The 19,327-nt window shown below is 45.6% G+C and overlaps 1 protein-coding gene across 1 annotated transcript in view; it reads right to left on the bottom strand.

Moving 5' to 3' along the window:
* Window positions 1-8,548: 8,548 nt before the first annotated feature.
* Window positions 8,549-19,327, bottom strand: part of LOC106563383 (lysine-specific demethylase 6B) — a 44,797-nt gene continuing 34,018 nt past the window's right edge. Inside the window, exons 6-19 of the mRNA XM_014128890.2 lie at window positions 18,737-18,892; window positions 15,491-18,651; window positions 13,629-13,755; window positions 13,259-13,364; window positions 12,945-13,150; window positions 12,652-12,821; window positions 12,467-12,535; window positions 12,226-12,374; window positions 12,021-12,135; window positions 11,679-11,866; window positions 11,368-11,509; window positions 11,002-11,128; window positions 10,356-10,532; window positions 8,549-10,260 (exon numbers count right to left, since the gene is read on the bottom strand). Coding sequence (XP_013984365.1) covers window positions 10,237-10,260; window positions 10,356-10,532; window positions 11,002-11,128; window positions 11,368-11,509; window positions 11,679-11,866; window positions 12,021-12,135; window positions 12,226-12,374; window positions 12,467-12,535; window positions 12,652-12,821; window positions 12,945-13,150; window positions 13,259-13,364; window positions 13,629-13,755; window positions 15,491-18,651; window positions 18,737-18,892 — 4,917 coding nt within the window. The 3' untranslated portion in view covers window positions 8,549-10,236. The remainder of the gene's footprint in view (window positions 10,261-10,355; window positions 10,533-11,001; window positions 11,129-11,367; window positions 11,510-11,678; window positions 11,867-12,020; window positions 12,136-12,225; window positions 12,375-12,466; window positions 12,536-12,651; window positions 12,822-12,944; window positions 13,151-13,258; window positions 13,365-13,628; window positions 13,756-15,490; window positions 18,652-18,736; window positions 18,893-19,327) is intronic.

Raw genomic sequence — 19,327 nt, 5'->3', positions numbered from 1 at the left:
TCTGCTGCAGTCACTACAACCACTAACCAATACCTTCTGCTGCAGTTACTACAACCACTACCTCCTGCTGCAGTTACTACAACCACTAACTAATACCTTCTGCTGCAGTCACTACAACCACTAGCAACTACCATCTGCTGCAGTCACTACAACCACTACCTCCTGCTGCAGTTACTACAACCACTAACCACTACCTTCTGCTGCAGTTACTACAACCACTACCTTCTGCTGCAGTTACTACAACCACTACCTCCTGCTGCAGTTACTACAACCACTAACCACTACCTTCTGCTGCAGTTACTACAACCACTACCTCCTGCTGCAGTTACTACAACCAATAACCACAACCTTCTGCTGCAGTTACTACAACCACTAACCAATACCTTCTGCTGCAGTTACTACAACCACTAACCAATACCTTCTGCTGCAGTTACTACAACCACTACCTCCTGCTGCAGTTACTATAACCACTACCTCCTGCTGCAGTTACTACAACCACTACCTCCTGCTGCAATTACTACAACCACTAACCACTACCTTCTGCTGCAGTCACTACAACCACTACCTTCTGCTGCAATTACTACAACCACTAACCACTACCTTCTGCTGCAGTCACTACAACCACTACCTTCTGCTGCAGTTACTACAACCACTACCTTCTGCTGCAGTCACTACAACCACTAGCTACTACCTTCTGCTGCAGTCACTACAACCACTACCTTCTGCTGCAGTCACTACAACCACTCACCACTACCTTCTGCTGCAGTCACTACAACCACTAACCAACACCTTCTGCTGCAGTCACTACAACCACTAACCAATACCTTCTGCTGCAGTCACTACAACCACTAACCACTACCTTCTGCTGCAGTTACTACAACCACTACCTCCTGTTACAGTTACTACAACCACTCACCACTACCTTCTGCTGCAGTTACTACAACCACTAACCAATACCTTCTGCTGCAGTCACTACAACCACTACCTCCTGCTGCAGTTACTACAACCACTAACCAATACCTTCTGCTGCAGTTACTACAACCACTAACCACTACCTTCTGCTGCAGTCACTACAACCACTCACCACTACCTTCTGCTGTAGTCACTACAACCACTCACCACTACCTTCTGCTGCAGTCACTACAACCACTAACCACTACCCTTTGTTGTAGTCACTACAACCAATAACCACAACCTTCTGCTGTAGTCACTACAACCACTACCTTCTGCTGTAGTCACTACAACCACTCACCACTACCTTCTGCTGCAGTTACTGCAACCGCTAACCACTACATTCTGCCGCAGTCACTACAACCACTAACCACTACCTTCTGCTGCAGTTACTACAACCACTACCTCCTGCTGTAGTCACTACAACCACTAGCCACTACCTTCTGCTGCAGTTACTACAACCGCTAACCACAACCTTCTGCTGCAGTCATTACAACCACTAACCACTACCTTCTGCTGCAGTCACTACAACCACTACCTCCTGCTGCAGTTACTACAACCACTAGCTACTACCTTCTGCAGCAGTTACTACAACCACTAGCTACTACCTTCTGCTGCAGTTACTACAACCACTAGCTACTACCTTCTGCTGCAGTTACTACAACCACTACCTCCTGCTGCAGTTACTACAACCACTAACCACAACCTTCTGCTGCAGTTACTACAACCACTAGCTACTACTAATGTAAGCATTTCAAAGAATGTATTTGTAATATAGTGAGATGGTAATAAGATGGAAAGAGAAAAGGGGATACCTAGTCAGTTGTACAACTGAATGCATTCAACTGAAATATGTATTCCGCATTTAACCCAACCCCTCTGAATCAGAGTGGTGCGGGGGGCTGCCATTATGGACATCCATGTCTAATAAACTGTCAAATGGTTTTGTACTGTCCCTCCATTGCAAGATAAACCGATACAGAACGTGTATTTTATACTTGCTGTACATGTTCAGAACATGCATACATTTTTTCTGGGCTAGCTTCTTACATAAGATAGATCTGTACATTCATATCTGATAATGTGTGAGATCTAGATGATGGGGAGTGAACACACTGACTGCACAAAGATAAGACACACACATTCCCATAGTGCTACAGCATACAGACCCCAAGACACAACAGAACTGAACAAATTAACAGAGAGCTGTGTAGAAAGTAGGGGCATTGGCTGGGTCATATAAGACATGGTTGTTTTAAAGGTCAAGAAGGAAAGGGGACTGGCCCTCTTGATGAAAAACAGAACACCAGGGTTAGAAAACAAAATGGAAATGTGGATGGGGAGGAACAAAGTGATGTTGTGGGAGAAGGAGAGGATCGCCAGACTGATAAGAGACCAGTGGGGGTTTAGTTCAAAGGGGGAAAATGTGTATTTTCTTTGGTGTTTTCCTCTTGTTTTTTTTATCGCAGTCAGGGCAAGTGTGTTTATTTACTTATTTCTTCAGAGGGCAGATAGGACGTTCTCTCTGGAGATAGAGGGAGTGATTGGATGAAGGAGGGACTTGAGAAGAAGTAGAAAGAGGGGTGATTAAAAAAGCCTTTAGGAGTGTGGAAGACCAGCCAGACCAGGAATGTAGGGGGAAATCCTGAGAGGATTCAGAGAATAATGGAGATATATGTTTTCCCTCTGTTCGATGTGCAGCTGCTATTACCGCAGTGCTGCAGCCCTCCTTGAGGAGTGTGTGTGTGTCAGTGTGTGTCCTTGTGTGTCCGTGTGTGTGTGTGTGTGTGTGTGTGTGTGTGTGTGTGTGTGTGTGTGTGTGTGTGTGTGTGTGTGTGTGTGTGTGTGTGTGTGTGTGTGTGTGTGTGTGTGTGTGTGTCAGAGAGAGAGAGAGAGAGACAAACAGTGGGATGAAATTACTTTATAACATAAATAATTTAAATACTGAGCTATATTGTATGCTATAAGAAATAACAGACACGGGCCCCAGGACCAGTGAAAGCAAATAGCCCCATAACATCAAAGATCCACCACCATATTTTACAGTAGATCTGTGGTTATTGTCTGCTCCTTTATTCTGATTTCGTGGCCAAAGAGCATCATTTTCATGTCATCCAACAAATCTAAGTGCCTGGAGTTTGCTAAAATGCAATGGCACTTAGATTTGAAACGGTGTGTTGGTCAGATGACGTGAAAATACAGCTCACACCAGTGGTGGGTTTGGCATTGAAATGAGAATGCATAAACAGAGAAGAACCCAACTACTGTAAGTGGTGATGGATCTTTAATGTTATGGGAGATTCTGGTTCCTCTCATCCTGGGGTTCTTGTTAAGGTCAACGGCATCATGAACTCTACCAAGCTTCTCACAGGACGCTGAAATTTGGCCTGAAGTGGATCTTCCAGCAAGACAATAACCACAATGCACACATGAAAATCCACAAAGAAATGTTTAAATGGTCACAAAATCTAAATGTTACAATGGGAATCTCAGTCTCTGGACTTGAAACCCATTAAAAACACGTGGTTTGATTTTAAGAGGATGGTCCATAAGCACAGACAAAGGATATCAAGGACCTGGAAAGACTCTGTATGGAGGAATGGTCTAAGATCCATCCCAATGTGTTCTCCAAAAGGCTCAGTACTGTTATCCACGCAAGGTGAGGTATTGAAAGGTATTGAAAACAGTGGTGTCAATCATTTTTACCCCAATATTATTTCGAAAAAAATTGGATTACTTCTTAAACAAAATCTCTTTCTCTGAGTATTTATTTATTTTATTTTATTTATTTCACCTTTATTTAACCAGGTAGGTAAGTTGAGAACAAGTTCTCATTTACAATTGCGACCTGGCCAAGATAAAGCAAAGCAGTTCGACACATACAACAACACAGAGTTACACATGGAGTAAAACAAACATACAGTCAATAATACAGTAGAAAAATAAGTCTATATACAATGTCAGCAAATGAGGTGAGATAAGGGAGGTAAAGGCAAAAAAGGCCATGGTGGCAAAGTAAACACAATATAGCAAGTAAAAAACTGGAATGGTAGATTTGTAGTGGAAGAAAGTGCAAAGTAGAAATATAAATAATGGGGTGCAAAGGAGCAAAATAAATAAATAAATAAATACAGTAGGGGAAGGGGTAGTTGTTTGGGTTAAATTATAGATGGGCAATGTACAGGTGCAGTGATCTGTTAGCTGCTCTGACAGCTGGTGCTTAAAGCTAGTGAGGGAGATAAGTGTTTCCAGTTTCAGAGATTTTTGTAGTTCGTTCCAGTCATTGGCAGCAGAGAACAGGAAGGAGAGACGGCCAAAGGAGGAATTGGCTTTGGGTGTGACCAGAGAGATATACCTGCTGGAGCACGTGCTACAGGTGGGTGCTGCTATGGTGAGCAGTGAGCTGAGATAAGGGGGGACTTTACCTAGCAGGGTCTTGTAGATGACCTGGGGCCAGTGGGTTTGGCGACGAGTATGAAGCGAGGGCCAGCCAATGAGAGCGTACAGGTCGCAGTGGTGGGTAGTATATGGGGCTTTGGTGACAAAACGGATGGCACTGTTTATACCCCATTATACCCCAGAATCGAATCTATGATTTTACTGTTTAAGCCAATGTGTGTAAATGTGTCTGATTTTAGCTGAGATAATAGCTCTTTGATTGTAAAAAAATACGTACATGTGTCGGTACACTGAAAAGAGCAAAACCAGTAGAAAACATTGACTTAAAGCATCAACTCCAATTTAATCCTGCCATTATAGATAAACAAGCTCATTTCAGTTTGATTGAACATTTTGTACAATATTGATCTCACAGGAGTTTATCATAGGAAATTCATATTCTATGTAATATAAAAATGAGTGTTAGACTTTTGTAATTTTGTAAATGACATCGCCGAAGTCGAGGATCGGTAAGATGGTCAGTTTTACGAGGGTATGTTTGGCAGCATGAGTGAAGGATGCTTTGTTTTGCGAAATAGGAAGCCAAATCTAGATTTAACTTTGGATTGGAGAGATGTTTGATGTGAGTCTGGAAGGAGAGCTTACAGTCTAACCAGACACCTAGGTATTTGTAGTTGTCCACATATTCTAAGTCAGAACCGTCCAGAGTAGTGATGCTGGACGTGCGGGCAGGTGCGGGCAGCGATCGGTTGAAGAGCATGCATTTATTTTTACTTGTATTTAAGAGCAGTTGGAGGCCACGGAAGGAGAGTTGTATGGCATTGAAGCTCGTCTGGAGGGTTGTTAACACAGTGTCCAAAGAAGGGCAAGAAGTATACAGAATGGTGTCGTCTGCGTAGAGGTGGATCAGAGACTCACCAGCAGCAAGAGCGACATCATTGATGTATACAGAGAAAAGAGTTGGCCCAAGAATTGAACCCTGTGGCACCCCCATAGAGACTACCAGAGGCCCGGACAACAGGCCATCCGATTTGACACATTGAACTCTATCAGAGAAGTAGTTGGTGAAACAGGCAAGGCAATTATTTGAGAAACCAAGGCTATTGAGTCTGTCGATGAGGATGTGGTGATTGACAGAGTTGAAAGCCTTGGCCAGGTCAATGAATACGGCAGCACAGTATTGTTTCTTATTGATGGCGATTACGATATCGTTTAGGACCTTGAACATGGCTGAGGTGCACCCATGACCAGCTCTGAAACCAGATTGCATAGCGGAGAAGGTGCGGTGGGATTCGAAATGTTCGGTAATCTGTTTGTTGACTTGGTTGACTTGAGTATAAAATAATCACATATCCAAATATTTGTGAGCATACAATATAGCTTAGTATTTAAGTTATTTATTTTACACTGTCATTTCTGCTCATCTTTATCAAGGGAGTTAATAATTTTGGACCCTACTGTACAGTGAGGGAAAAAAGTATTTGATCCCCTGCTGATTTTGTACGTTTGCCCACTGACAAAAAAATGATCAGTCTATCATTTTAATGGTAGGTTTATTTGAACAGTGAGAGACAGAATAACAACAACAAAAAATCCAGAAAAACGCATGTCAAAAATGTTAGAAAATTATTTGCATTTTATTGAGGGAAATAAGTATTTGACCCCTCTGCAAAACATGACTTAGTTCTTGGTGGCAAAACCCTTGTTGGCAATCACAGAGGTCAGACGTTTCTTTTAGTTGGCCACCAGGTTTGCACACATCTCAGGAGGGATTTTGTCCCACTCCTCTTTGCAGATCTTCTCCAAGTCATTAAGGTTTCGAGGCTGACTTTTGGCAACTCGAACCTTCAGCTCTCTCCACAGATTTTCTATGGAATTAAGGTCTGGAGACTGGCTAGGCCACTCCAGGATCTTAATGTGCTTCTTCTTGAGCCACTCCTTTGTTGCCTTGGCCGTGTGTTTTGGGTCATTGTCATGCTGGAATACCCATCCACGACCCATTTTCAATGCCCTGGCTGAGGGAAGGAGGTTCTCACCCAAGATTTGATGGTACATGGCCCCGTCCATCGTCCCTTTGATGCGGTGAAGTTGTCCTGTCCCCTTAGCAGAAAAACACCCCCAAAGCATAATGTTTCCACCTCCATGTTTGACGGTGGGGATGGTGCTCTTGGGGTCATAGGCAGCATTCCTCCTCCTCCAAACACGGCGAGTTGAGTTGATGCCAAAGAGCTCCATTTTGGTCTCATCTGACCACAACACTTTCACCCAGTTGTCCTCTGAATCATTCAGATGTTCATTGGCAAACTTCAGACGGGCATGTATATGTGCTTTCTTGAGCAGGGGGACCTTGCGGGCGCTGCAGGATTTCAGTCCTTCACGGCGTAGTGTGTTACCAATTGTTTTCTTGGTGACTATGGTCCCAGCTGCCTTGAGATCATTGACAAGATCCTCCCGTGTAGTTCTGAGCTGATTCCTCACCGTTCTCATGATCATTGCAACTCCACTAGGTGAGATCTTGCATGGAGCCCCAGGCCGAGGGAGATTGACAGTTCTTTGTGTTTCTTCCATTTGCGAATAATCGCACCAACTGTTGTCACCTTCTCACCAAGCTGCTTGGCAATGGTTTTGCAACCCATTCCAGCCTTGTGTAGGTCTACAATCTTGTCCCTGACATCCTTGGAGAGCTCTTTGATCTTGGCCATGGTGGAGAGTTTGGAATCTGATTGATCGATTGTTTTTGTGGACAGGTGTAACGAGGGTCGTACAAAGGGGACCAAGGCGCGGCGTGTCAAGTGCTCATATTTTACTTTAATGAAACACTAAATCAAAACAACAAAAATGACCGTCAACAGTTCCGTCAGGTTACAAGGAACAAAACAGAAAACAACTACCCACAAAACCCAAAGGAAAAACAGGCTGCCTAAGTATGGCTTCCAATCAGAGACAACGAAAGACACCTCCCTCTGATTGGAAACCATACCTGGCCAAAACATAAAAAACAAAACATAGAAATAGAAATCTAGAGAAACCCCACATATAAACAGAAAACCCAAAACAACCCACCTGTCACGCTCTGACCACTCTACTATGGCAAATGACCTCTTACAAGGGTCAGGACGTGACAACAGGTGTCTTTTATACAGGTAACAAGCTGCGGTTAGGAGCACTCCCTTTAAGAGTGTGCTCCTAATCTCAGCTCGTTACCTGTATAAAAGACACCTGGGAGCCAGAAATCTTTCTGATTGAGAGGGGGTCAAATACTTATTTCCCTCATTAAAATGCAAATCAATTTATAACATTTTTGACGTGTTTTTCTGGATTTTTTTGTTGTTATTCTCTCTCACTGTTCAAATAAACCTACTATTAAAATGATAGACTGATCATTTCTTTGTCAGTGGGCAAACGTACAAAATCAGCAGGGGATCAAATTCTTTTTTCTCCCACTGTATGTGTACGAGGAACTAGAGCAGGGGTGTCAAACTCATTCCATGATGGGCCTAGTGTCTGCAGGTTTTTGGCTTTTCCTTTCAATTAAGACGACCAGGTGTGGGGAGTTGTGACCTTAATTCATCAGTCAAGTGCAACAGAGGAATGAAAACCTGCAGACACCCGGCCCTCCGTGGAATGAGTTTGACACCTGTGGTTTAGAGGGTTGTTAGAGGAGGAAGGCCAGTCTTCCTATCCTTGGAAGCAGGATATTCACTGCTCTATCCGTTTGTCTAGGATGAGGTGTCCCTGCATCCTCTTTAAACTAGAGGTGTTTTATTCCCATGCCCTCAACAAAGAAAAAAATGGACATTTGGCAAAACACAGCAGGATTAGAGGGGGAGAGATAAATCATTACCAGTATGTTAGTAACATTCTCTTCCTTAGTAACTGGGAGTAAACCCTTTCAGGTTACTCTAAAGTCACCAGTAATCCAAACACTAACATTCTGTGTGTAATGAAGGACATTCTGGTTGATGTACTGTATTAAAGCAGGCAAAGTGCAGGAAGAGAAGAATGATATGACAGAAGAAATGATGGGTGGCTAGGCATTAACATCAGCAGGGAATGAAGAGTGGGTAGATTCTAGGGATTAAATAAATCTCCCTCTATTGAAATGTTTCTCTAAGATAAGTTATAATCAGCTCAGACACAATACTCAAAAACTATCCAGGCCTCTCATCAAGACCGCGACACAAATTCAATGACAATAAACATTTCTCAAAACATTTTATTTTATTGTATCAATAATACTCACAATAATGTCACAGAAAAATCACAGAGTGTTTAAGACAGGTCTGGTCTATGTAAGATATTTTTCTTTTGTTTTAAAACAGCACAGCTTAAAATAAAGTCAGTGGATGAGGAGCAAGATTACAACCTTGAAATTATACTCATGAGGACAGAACACTGAAGGAACCCAAACCTCACAACACATCAGTCTCTTTTAAATGGGACTAAAACTACAACTACTGCCAATCACAAATGCTTCACAATTTTATGAATTTCGTACAATGCAAAAAAGTTGAAAAAGGTATTGTGTTTATCAGTTAGATACAGTACAAAGACATCATTCTATTCGTTTACTGGTAATTGTAATGACGCGGTTCTAAGCACCAACCTGTCGGTTGAAGTTATATTCATTGACTTATATTCATAGATCATTTATACACAGTTAATGAGGAGGTGACGAGGCAAGAGGGGGTTGAGCACCATGAAAATCCAACCTCCCCCTGTTTGCTCTTCCCCGTCCACCCACAATAGGAAACCTTAAAAATATCTGGTGTCCCCAGAGAAGCACCATCAATATGCAATAAATACATTTAAGAAAACAAACATATACAAGTATAAATAAAGTCACAATTTACAATTCTTCGTTTTCTCTGTAATCCAGAAAAGGAGATAGCAACCAAAAAAGAGGTATAAAACCGGGAGAATGATCCCATTAGAAAAAGAAAACGGTAAAAGAAGGGGATCTTCTTTAGGGCGAATTGTAGCAATCACATCTCTCTCTACCAAACGTTATTTAGGATTATTATGCAAAAACTAAAATCACATTAAAACACACCAGATTTCCAACAAAGAGTGAAACCAGATTAGTCCTCTAGTTTTAGTTAACCCGTATTTCAGAGAAATTTTTACAATTTCTTAAATGAATATTCCTAATGCTTTAGAAAGTTGTGCCTGCATGTTTGATTTTCTAATTTCCTTTAATCTAAATACAGTTCACAAGGCCAATGTGGTGTACTTTTAGGCTGGTAAAACTTTTGAAATATCTAGGTCAAAATAAATACAATGGAAATAGCACCCCAAAGAGTATACAGACAGGAATGACAAATGTCAGAGTTCACCTGAATAGAAAACCAAACCAAAACAATGGGATTTCAATGAGACTATCAGCTACTTTGCTTGTGAAGCAATTCCCCTGCTGTTACCATAGCAACACGGTAAATTCATGGACATAGAATAACTAGATTGGTGTAAAAAAGTTCCATTGGATTTGCATAAAAGTACCTGAATTAATGCACCATATACCGGCTACTTGACGCTTTTGAATCACAGCAGTGTCCGTTTTAAATAAGACCTGATTTCCAGTGCTAACAATGTTCACATTTTCTGTAGTTGTCTGACATGTTTTAACAATTAGTAGTACCAGTCTAGTCATTCTATCTCAAGACTCAAGTCCAATCAGCAGCTGGTAGGAGGGGAAGACAACAGTGAGCTGGAATTCAATTGGCTGATGGCTGATGGCCGATATCTTATTGTGATGTAAACAATACTGAGTAAACATGGTTGGCTGTTCACCAAGTGTTAGCAGTAGTAGTATTCCTTGAAGACAACGTCTGTGCTGCCACTAAGTAGGAGCTTTGGTTATGGCTGCCAGACAACAGGAAGGATGCCTCACTTGGAGCAGGGTGATGGAGTCTGGAGAGAGAAAGAGGAAGAAAAAGACAGACAGAAAGGGGGGTAAATATGATGGACATAACTTCACAGCAATTGTGTGTGTGTGTATGTCTCACCACACAGATGCTGTCATAGGTTCTCATCAGCTCCTCCATGCAGTACTGCTCCAGCACCACTACTCCTGCCAGCGAGGGGCTCTTGGACACAGTCCGGGCACAGTCCTCACAGTGCACCATGTAGGTCTTCCTGCTGCCAGACTCACTAGTTACAAACAGCAGGTCAAACACCTCCACCTGCACACAGACACAACACAATCACTCACTGCAGAAATAACCAAAGGCATACATCCACACTCTGTTGGTAAGATGCTCGGGTCATGGTAGTTCATAGCAGGTCTGAAACAAGCATACATCCACACTCTGTTGGTAAGATTCTCGGGTCATGGTAGTTCATAGCAGGTCTGATACAAGCATACATCCACACTCTGTTGGTAAGATGCTCGGGTCATGGTAGTTCATAGCAGGTCTGATACAAGCATACATCCACACTCTGTTGGTAAGATGCTCGGGTCATGGTAGTTCATAGCAGGTCTGATACAAGCATACATCCACACTCTGTTGGTAAGATGCTCGGGTCATGGTAGTTCATAGCAGGTCTGATACAAGCATACATCCACACTCTGTTGGTAAGATGCTTGGGTCATGGTAGTTCATAGCAGGTCTGCTACAGGCATACATCCACAGGTTGTTGGGAGGGACTTACGTCACACTCATTGCAGTAGTAGGCTGGTTCGTCCTTCACACGGCTCTGATAAGAGATCTTCTTCCCTGCAGCAACCAGCTGGTCTCTCAGAATCTGAATGTGCTTAATGGACTGTAGGAGACAATGTCTGAGAGAAAGAGAGAGAGAGAGAGAGAGAGAGAGAGAGAGAGAGAGAGAGAGAGAGAGAGAGAGAGATAAGGTGTAGCAAGAAACAAACATTCATACTAGATAGATGACGAGGGACACTTACACACACACACACACACACACACACACACACACACACACACACACACACACACACACACACACACACACACACACACACACACACACACACACACACACACACACACACACACACACTTGACCATCTTGTAGGTTTCTTGGTCGGTGATCTTGATAGTGCGGGCTACATTCCAGGTGACATGGATCATCGGAACGATGGACTTGACCTTCTTGACCTCATTCCACTCAAAGCGCTCCAGAGCCAGTTGATACTGGTATGCTGCAAGGGCAAAGACGACACACACATACTGTACAGTAGAAAAGCACACAAAAGGATTTTGATATGAATTTGACTGAGGTAAAGGATAGTGTAGATACAGTAGCTGCACTGTGTATGACCCAGCTCCCATTTCCTATCTATGTCCTGCTGGACACTGCTAGTAACTCACAGTTGAGAGGTCCCACGTTCCAGGCGATGTTGTTGCACCAGCCCACAGCCTGGACCCAGTGGACGGACCCTGCGTTGATCCACACCAGGTCCCCTGGTCTCTGGATGAAGCGGTACACTGGGATGTTGGAGCGGTACAGGTCCTCCAGAACAGGCCACCAAGACCCAGTCAGGTAGTCTACTCCATACCTGAAGGAGGGAGGAGAGATGGTAACAAAGTGGTGGTTTCTGGTTCAAATCCCCTTTGAGTCACTGTTGTTATGCCTTTCAATGAGCAGAACAGCTCAAAATGCTTAACTAATTTGAAGACAGACCCTCACACAAAAACAGAACCATGACTCACTTCTCACAGAAATTGTTGATGTGCTCCCAGTAGTGTTCATGGACTGCAAACCACTCACAATCTCCCGGCCCAATGTTAATGTTCACAGAGCAGAAGTTATTATTCTCCTGGTGACCTGAAAACAGACATACAGAGATATTTAAGCCAATGGACAGAGGCATGTAATATGCATATAAACACACACCAATAGAACTAAGACACTGACCAGGTGTACGGCTGCCGGGGACCTTCATGTAGAGCTGGACGGTGTTCATGCCCAGGATGGTGTGTCCCACGTGGCTCAGCATGTTTCCATTGTACTCCACACGCATGAAGGCTGGTAGCTTCAGCAGCTCCTGCAGCTGGGGCTTCCACCTGGTAACACATGTCAAACACACTCTACTTCCTCTCTAAGGGTGTCCTTAGCCCTGTCTAAAACAATCAACCACATGTAAAGCTAATCTCACCTCTTAGGATCAGAGATGTCGATGTTGGTGCCGAATTTGATAATCTTCCCAGTTGATTTCGCCTCCGGCCTATAGGAAAGAGGAAGTGTCTTTAATAACGGCAGAACATTGTTTTGATTAAAAGTATTGTATTTGATTTCATAAGGAGTTGACTGCACAGTATGCTGTGGATACTATGAGGTGACCTGAGTGTGTTAGCAATAGGGGTAGGGCCAACTTTGGTAGGAGTTGCTTTGCTAGTAACCACAGTAGGGCTGGCTTTGCTGGTGCCAGATGCAGGGTTGGTTGATGGCTCAGAAGACGTCTTCTTCTCTTCTTGTTCTTCCTCATCCTCATCCTCACTGTCCTTCTCTTCCTGTAGATACATTTAGGCACATGAACTTAGCTTGGCAAAGAAAGGAAGTGGGGGGGGGGTGTATGTAAGCATTATGTGTTTCTGTGTGTGATATTTGTGTGTGTGTGTGTGTTCATCAACAACCTGGAGGCTCTCCTGGAAGCTGGAGGCCTGGTACGCGGCGTACTTGGCGATGGTGGTGTGTGAGCGGCTGCTCTCGCAGGGCCAGGTCTGAGCTGAACCAGTGGCGTCCCAGTTCTCATCAGCAGGCTGCTGTACCTGGGTCCTCACCTCCACAGCATGCTCTGCATTGGCCTCCACCAGAGACTTAGTGGAGAACAGACCCAGGTCTGACAGAGAGGGAGAGGAAAGAGAGACAAAGGTATAGTGAGTAGATTATACATTATGTTGCCGTTTTAACTTTTAGCCCTGAGAAAAATTGAAATGTGCAAACTCACTGAGTCGTAGTGATCCAGCCAGGCCTCTGATGACAGTGACAGGGTTCTTGGGGTCGGTACAGAATTGGAGGAGGACTGGGGAGAAGGCATCTCTCTTACTCTCCAACTGGACACAGACACACAGGACAACACAGGAAAACATCAACTAGGCATTGCACAAATACAGAACTGATACATGAGTAATGGATATGAGAATGAAGAAGAAAAGAGGGGGGAAAAAGAAGAAGAAGATTACTTTATGGTCTATTGTCATAAGACACAGAGCTGCATGTTTTTTTTGCTTTACCCCCCCCCCCCCACAAGACACCCACACAGACAGGTTGGTACATAGGGTCAGCCGCAGTGCAGCGCCCCTAGAGTGTGGACTCACATAGATGCTTGGTGTGGGGGGGTTGAGCTTCTCTCTTGGGATGGGTGTGTTGGTGCTAAGAACAGGCTTGACAGAGAAAGCAGGGAGCAGATAGGACTCACGAAACTTCCCGTTCACCTTCGCCCCCCTAAACAGACAGAGAAAGAGACAGATGAAGTGGGAGAATTCAATAAGATTTAATTTAATACACTTTTCATTGTTTTGTGCCACAACCTCTCTTCCTCCAATGAAATGTCTTGGTAGTAAATATACAGTACCAGTCAAAAGTTTGGACACACCTAATCATTCAAGGGTTTTTCTTTACTTTTTACTATTTTCTACATTTTAGAATAATACTGAAGACATCAAAACTATGAAATAACAAATATGGAATCATGTAGTAACCAAAAAAGTGTTAAACAAATAAAAATATATTTTAGATTTTAGATTCTTCAAAGTAGCCACCCTTTGCCTTGATGACAACTTTGCACACTGTTGGCATTCTCTCAACAAGCTTCATGAGGTAGTCACCTGGAATGCATGTCAATTAACAGGTGTGCCTTGTTAAAAGTTAATTTGCGGAATTTCTTTCCTTCTTAATGCATTTGAGCCAATCTGTTGCGTTGTGACAAGGTAGGGTTAGTATTCAGAAGACAGCCCTACTTGGTAAAAGACCAAGTCCTATTATGGCAAGGACAGCTCAAATAAGCAAAGAGAAATGACAGTCCATCATTACTTTAAGACATGAAGGTCAGTCAATACAGAACATTTCAAGAGCTTTGGAAGTTTCTTCAAGTGCAGTCGCAAAAACCATCAAGCGCTATGATGAAACTGGCTCTCATGAGGACTGCAGCAGGAAAGGAAGACCCAGAGTTACCTCTGCTGCAGAGGATAAGTTCATTACAGTTAACTGCACCTCAGATTGCAGCCCAAATAAATGATTCACAGAGTTCAAGTAACAGACACATCGCAACATCAACTATTCAGAGGAGACTGCGTGAATCAGACCTTCATGGTCGAATTGCTGCAAAGAAACCACTACTAAAGGACACCAATAATAAGAAGAGACTTGCCTGGCCCAAGCAACACTAACAATAAACATTAGACCGGTGGAAATGTGTCCTTTGGTCTGATGAGTCAAATTAGAGATTTTTGGTTCCAACCTCCGGGTTTTGTGAGACGCAGAGTAGGTGAATGGATGATCTCCGCATGTGTGGTTCCCACCGTGAGGCATGGAGGTGGTGGTGTGATGGTGCTTTGCTGGTGACACTGTCAGTGATTTATTTAGAATTCAAGGCGTACTTCACCAGCATGGCTACCACAGCATTCTGCAGCGATACGCCATCCCGTCTGGTTTGCACTTAGTGGGACTATCATTTGTTTTTCAGCAGGACAATAACCCAAAACACACCTCCAGGCTGTGTAAGGGCTATTTGACCAAGAAGGAGAGTGATGGTGCTGCATCAGATGACCTGGTCTCCACAATCACCCGGCCTCAACCCTATTGAGATGGTTTGGGATGAGTTGGACGGAAGAGTGAAGGAAAAGCAGCCAACAAGTGCTTAGCATCTGTGGGAACTCCTTCAAGACTGTTGGAAAATCATTCCTCGTGAAGCTCGTTGGGAGAATGCCAAGAGTGTGCAAAGCTGTCATCAAGGCAAAAGGTGGCTACTTTGAAGAATCTAAAATGTAACATATATTTTGATTTTTTTAACACTTTTTTGGTTACTACGATTCCATATGTGTTATTTCATATTTTTGATGTCTTCACTATGATTCTACAATGTAGAAAATAGTAAAAAGTAAAGAAACCCTTGAATGAGTAGGTGTGTCCAAACATTTGACTGGTACTGTACATCACATCACATGTACAGTGTACTCACTTGCAGGACCTGACGACCTCGCTGGCTGTGTGTCTGATGCTGACCTCTCCTAGTGGGATCCTGTGCTCCTCGACCTCGGAGGCGATGAACGTCTCTTGGTTTCCACTCTCCACCTTGATCAGACGGATCTTCAGCTCCTTTGGAGAGCCCATGGACAGAGCCTTCAGCTTGAGGAAATCAGCAGCAGCCAGGGGACAGGGGGTCCTCCTCACTGGGGCAGCAGGAGGGGCCAGGGTGGGGGAAGGGGAGGAGGTGTTGATGAAGCTGGTAGTGGATGCTGTTGCCAATGTGTCTGGGTTGCTGCCTGGTGTGGACGTCTTGGTTTGAGGCTCACTGCGCCTCTCATCCTTCATCTCTGTTGATTGTGCCCCCTGCTCAGTGTTTCCTGTGTGCGTCTTGTCTTTGCTCTGGAGGCCAAGGTTCCCCTGAATGGGACGGCTCTTCTTAGTGTCTTTGTGTTGCTTGGCTGGGCGACTGGGGTAAGGTGTAGATGAGGACAGCGTTATAGAGGCTGATTTTCTGTCACACTTTTCTTCCACGTTCTTCTTCTCATTTCCTCCACTCCTCTGATGACTGCTGATGCTGTTATCTTGTTTTCTTCTCTTCCTCTTCCCTTCCCCATCTCCGTTTCCATCCGCACCGCTTGGCTCCCTCTTTCTGTCTGTCTGCCTGCGTGCCTCCCTCTGTCCCCGCTCCTCCTTGGTGGTGGCAGGCAGCCGGTGTGTGGTGGTTAGTCTAAACTCAGCGCTCAGAGACCCGGCCGTCTCCCCACTGTCTACACCCTTAGTCTTCTCCTTCTTTCTCTCATTCAGAATCTCCTCCAATCTCGCGTGCTTCTGTTTTGTGCGCTCCCCCACGGAGAGCTGTGGTTGGTCAAGGTTTATAAGAGGGCGGGGTTTGGAAGGCGGATCTGAGGTAGTGTGAGTGGGTGATTGGCTAGTGAGTCTTGGGGGCGTGGTGAAGTTGGATGTGGGGGAGGGGTTCTGCTGGTCCTGACAATTGGTTTCCGGATCCATGGCGAGGGATGAAGAGTACTTCACTCCTCCCATGGAGCTAGGGGGAGGACGCCCAAACGGACCGCCGCGATATGTGTACCTCTGGCCCCCCAGGAACGAGGCCAAAGACTTGAAGACATCAGCCACTCCTGTCTGGTGAAGGTGTGGCCGACGGGGAGGCAGAGAGCTGGATGAGGTGTCCCCACCACTGTCCTCCTCTTCCTCCTCCTCCTCCTCTTCCTCCACTCCATTGGGAGTATCAGGCAAGCCATAGAGCTTGGCCAGGTCACTATGGCGAAGGTCATCAGCACCCCTCCCCTCACCGACACCCTCGGCCTTCTCATTGAGCCCCTCTGAGTTCCCATGGGGGGGTGAGAGGGGCGGGCCATGGGTTGGGCTGGGCTGCAGGACAGGTCTCCTCATCACTCCTCCCTCCTCTTCCTCTTCCTCACTCAGGGCTGATGCTGGGGAGCCTTGCCAGCTGAGAACAGGGGGGCTGGCAGGGGGGTTGTCTCCCATCTCCTCCACACTGCCCACCCCTGCCGCAGGTTGGAGATCTGGGGCCCGCAGGACCCCGCCTTCTGGACTAACACCCCATGTCTCTGTCTGGCTCTGGATGGATCCCCCTGACCCAGCCATAGGGGGAGCTGCTGGGGTTTTGGATGAGAGTGTGGAGGGGGTCAAATCAGCCTTCCTCCCTGGGCTGCATTTAGAATATGTTGGAGGGCTGGTGGGCTGAGGACTGTTATTACGGGTCTTATTGGTCGTGTTGGTGCTGATGTTGTTGTTGGTGGTGGTAGTGTGAATGGTGGTGAGTGGAGGACAGGCTGGCAGTGGTGAGTCCTTGACTGGGAATTTGGGTTGAGTTGGGTTTGACTTGTTCAGGGTCCCTCCCCTCTCTGACTTTTTGTGTTTGGATGGATGTGGGGAGGGTGTGGGTTGGCTGGGACGGGCTGCAGGCGGGCCAACAAGTGGGATTGTCTCTGAGCTATTTGGAGAGCTGTGCTCATGGGACTTTCCACCTCTTTCTTGGGCTTTCTCCCTGTGTATGTGTTTGCCATGTGTCTGGGAGGGTTGGCCTGGCTTCCCTGGCTTCCCTGGAACCTTAGATCCAGACTTAGGGGAGGAAGGCCATACTGACGGAGGGAGGGATGATTTACGTAGGGACTTTGAGGATCCCCTCTCTGCTTTTTCCATCTTTTTATCCCTAAGACTCTTCTCGCTTTTCTCTGTCTTCCTCTCTTCCTCTTTCTTTTTCCTTTCCACTTTGTCCCTCCCCTCTTCTCCTTTATGGGTTTTATTCTTCACCCCATCCCCACTTTTCTCTTCTTTTTCCTTTCTCCTTGTCCGCTCCTCCATCTTCCTCTCCATCTTCCTCTTCTGTTCCCTCTTTCCCTCCTCACCTCTTTCTGCTCTCCTTTCCTTATGTTTCCTCTCTGTCTGTTTGTGTCTGTGAGGCTGTAGCTCTGGCCTGTTGCCAGTAGGTCTGTTGTTGTTGACAGTAGGAGAGCTGGGTGGGGTCTGAGGCTCTGAGGCCCTGCTAGGCTTCATCTCTGACCTCTGAGCGCCTGAGCCTAGCCATGTGGGGGAGGCAGAGAGAGGGGGAGGTGTGGGACTGGGCGAGGGTGTCCTTGGTCCCCGTTTGTGGGGTGTGTCAGTGCCAATGTCAGGGCTCCTCTGATTGGGAGGAGGATCTTTCTTCCCACTGGCCTTACTAGGAGTGGTGGAGCTGGAGAGGCCAGAGGGGCTGGAGGAGCTCAGGGTGGTGCAGCATCCATCTCTGTGGTTGCTGTTGCGGTGGAGAGGCTCTGTAGCAGAGGGCTGGGAGGGGGTCTGATCCCTTTGCTGTCTGTGGGAGCGTGGAGCTGGGGGGCTGTGCTGAGGTACTGAGGGGGGTGATGTGGGATGCTGGTGGTGGAGGTGCTGGCTGTAAGGCACGCCGGTGCGGTCTGCTGGTGAGGAGGGGTGCTGGGACTGGCCATCCACCTCCACTCTGGATCCATGGTGAGGGGGTCTTCTGTTGCCACTGGGCTGGGCTGGAGAAGGGTGGCGGGGATAGGAGGAAGGAGGGGGGTCTTGATCATTGAAGAGGGCCTGGGAAACTGGAGAATGGGTAGAATGATGCGTTCTGTATTTGAGACTCCATAATCCTGACTTGGTGGATTCCTGAAATAACGAGAGAGAGAGGATGGTTTAAAGTCTTTAATAAAGCATTGCTTTCTTGAAGTTCATTGGCTATTAACTGACTTACTTGTAACTCTACAGACACGCTTCTCCTGTCAGCATGGGTGCGAGGACCAGGTCTGCCATATGATTGTTTCCAGAAGCCTTGTTTGGAAGGGGGGTAGTGGGGTGGTGATTGGTGCTGGTCTGGGCCGGATAGATGCATTGATCCACGGTGAGAGGGCTGGTGAGAGAGAACAGTAATAAAAGTCGGTATCCTGGTGATGTATATTTGATCCCTGCCAGAAGGTGGTGCTATTGTATAAATATCACAGCTACACTCAGAGTTGCTTCAAACCACTGTTCCAGGATCAGATAGATACAGTGGCGACACATCATTCAGGGCAAGAATGGCAGCTTTTTACTCCAAAATGCAGGTGTTTCAGCCTAGCTCAGTGCTTTCTGTGGTGGTGGGGCAGGCCAGCAGAAAATAGGAGCATTTCACCGGAATTGCACTGTGATTGGCTCAGTGTTCTGTCACTCATGGGGACACTACGTCACCAGCCTTTAGAAAGGGTAGACATCGAGAATGTGAGCCCTTTGGGTCCTGCCATAGACTTAGATTAGAAGTCCCCTTCCAAGAAGGCTGAAGGTCACAGATAAAATGACATCAAATCAC

Source organism: Salmo salar, chromosome ssa11 (genome assembly GCF_905237065.1).
Source record: "Salmo salar chromosome ssa11, Ssal_v3.1, whole genome shotgun sequence".
Classification (NCBI taxonomy): domain Eukaryota; kingdom Metazoa; phylum Chordata; class Actinopteri; order Salmoniformes; family Salmonidae; genus Salmo; species Salmo salar.
The sequence above is the reverse complement of the archived record's forward strand: the minus strand, read 5'-3'. Positions and strand labels throughout refer to the sequence as shown.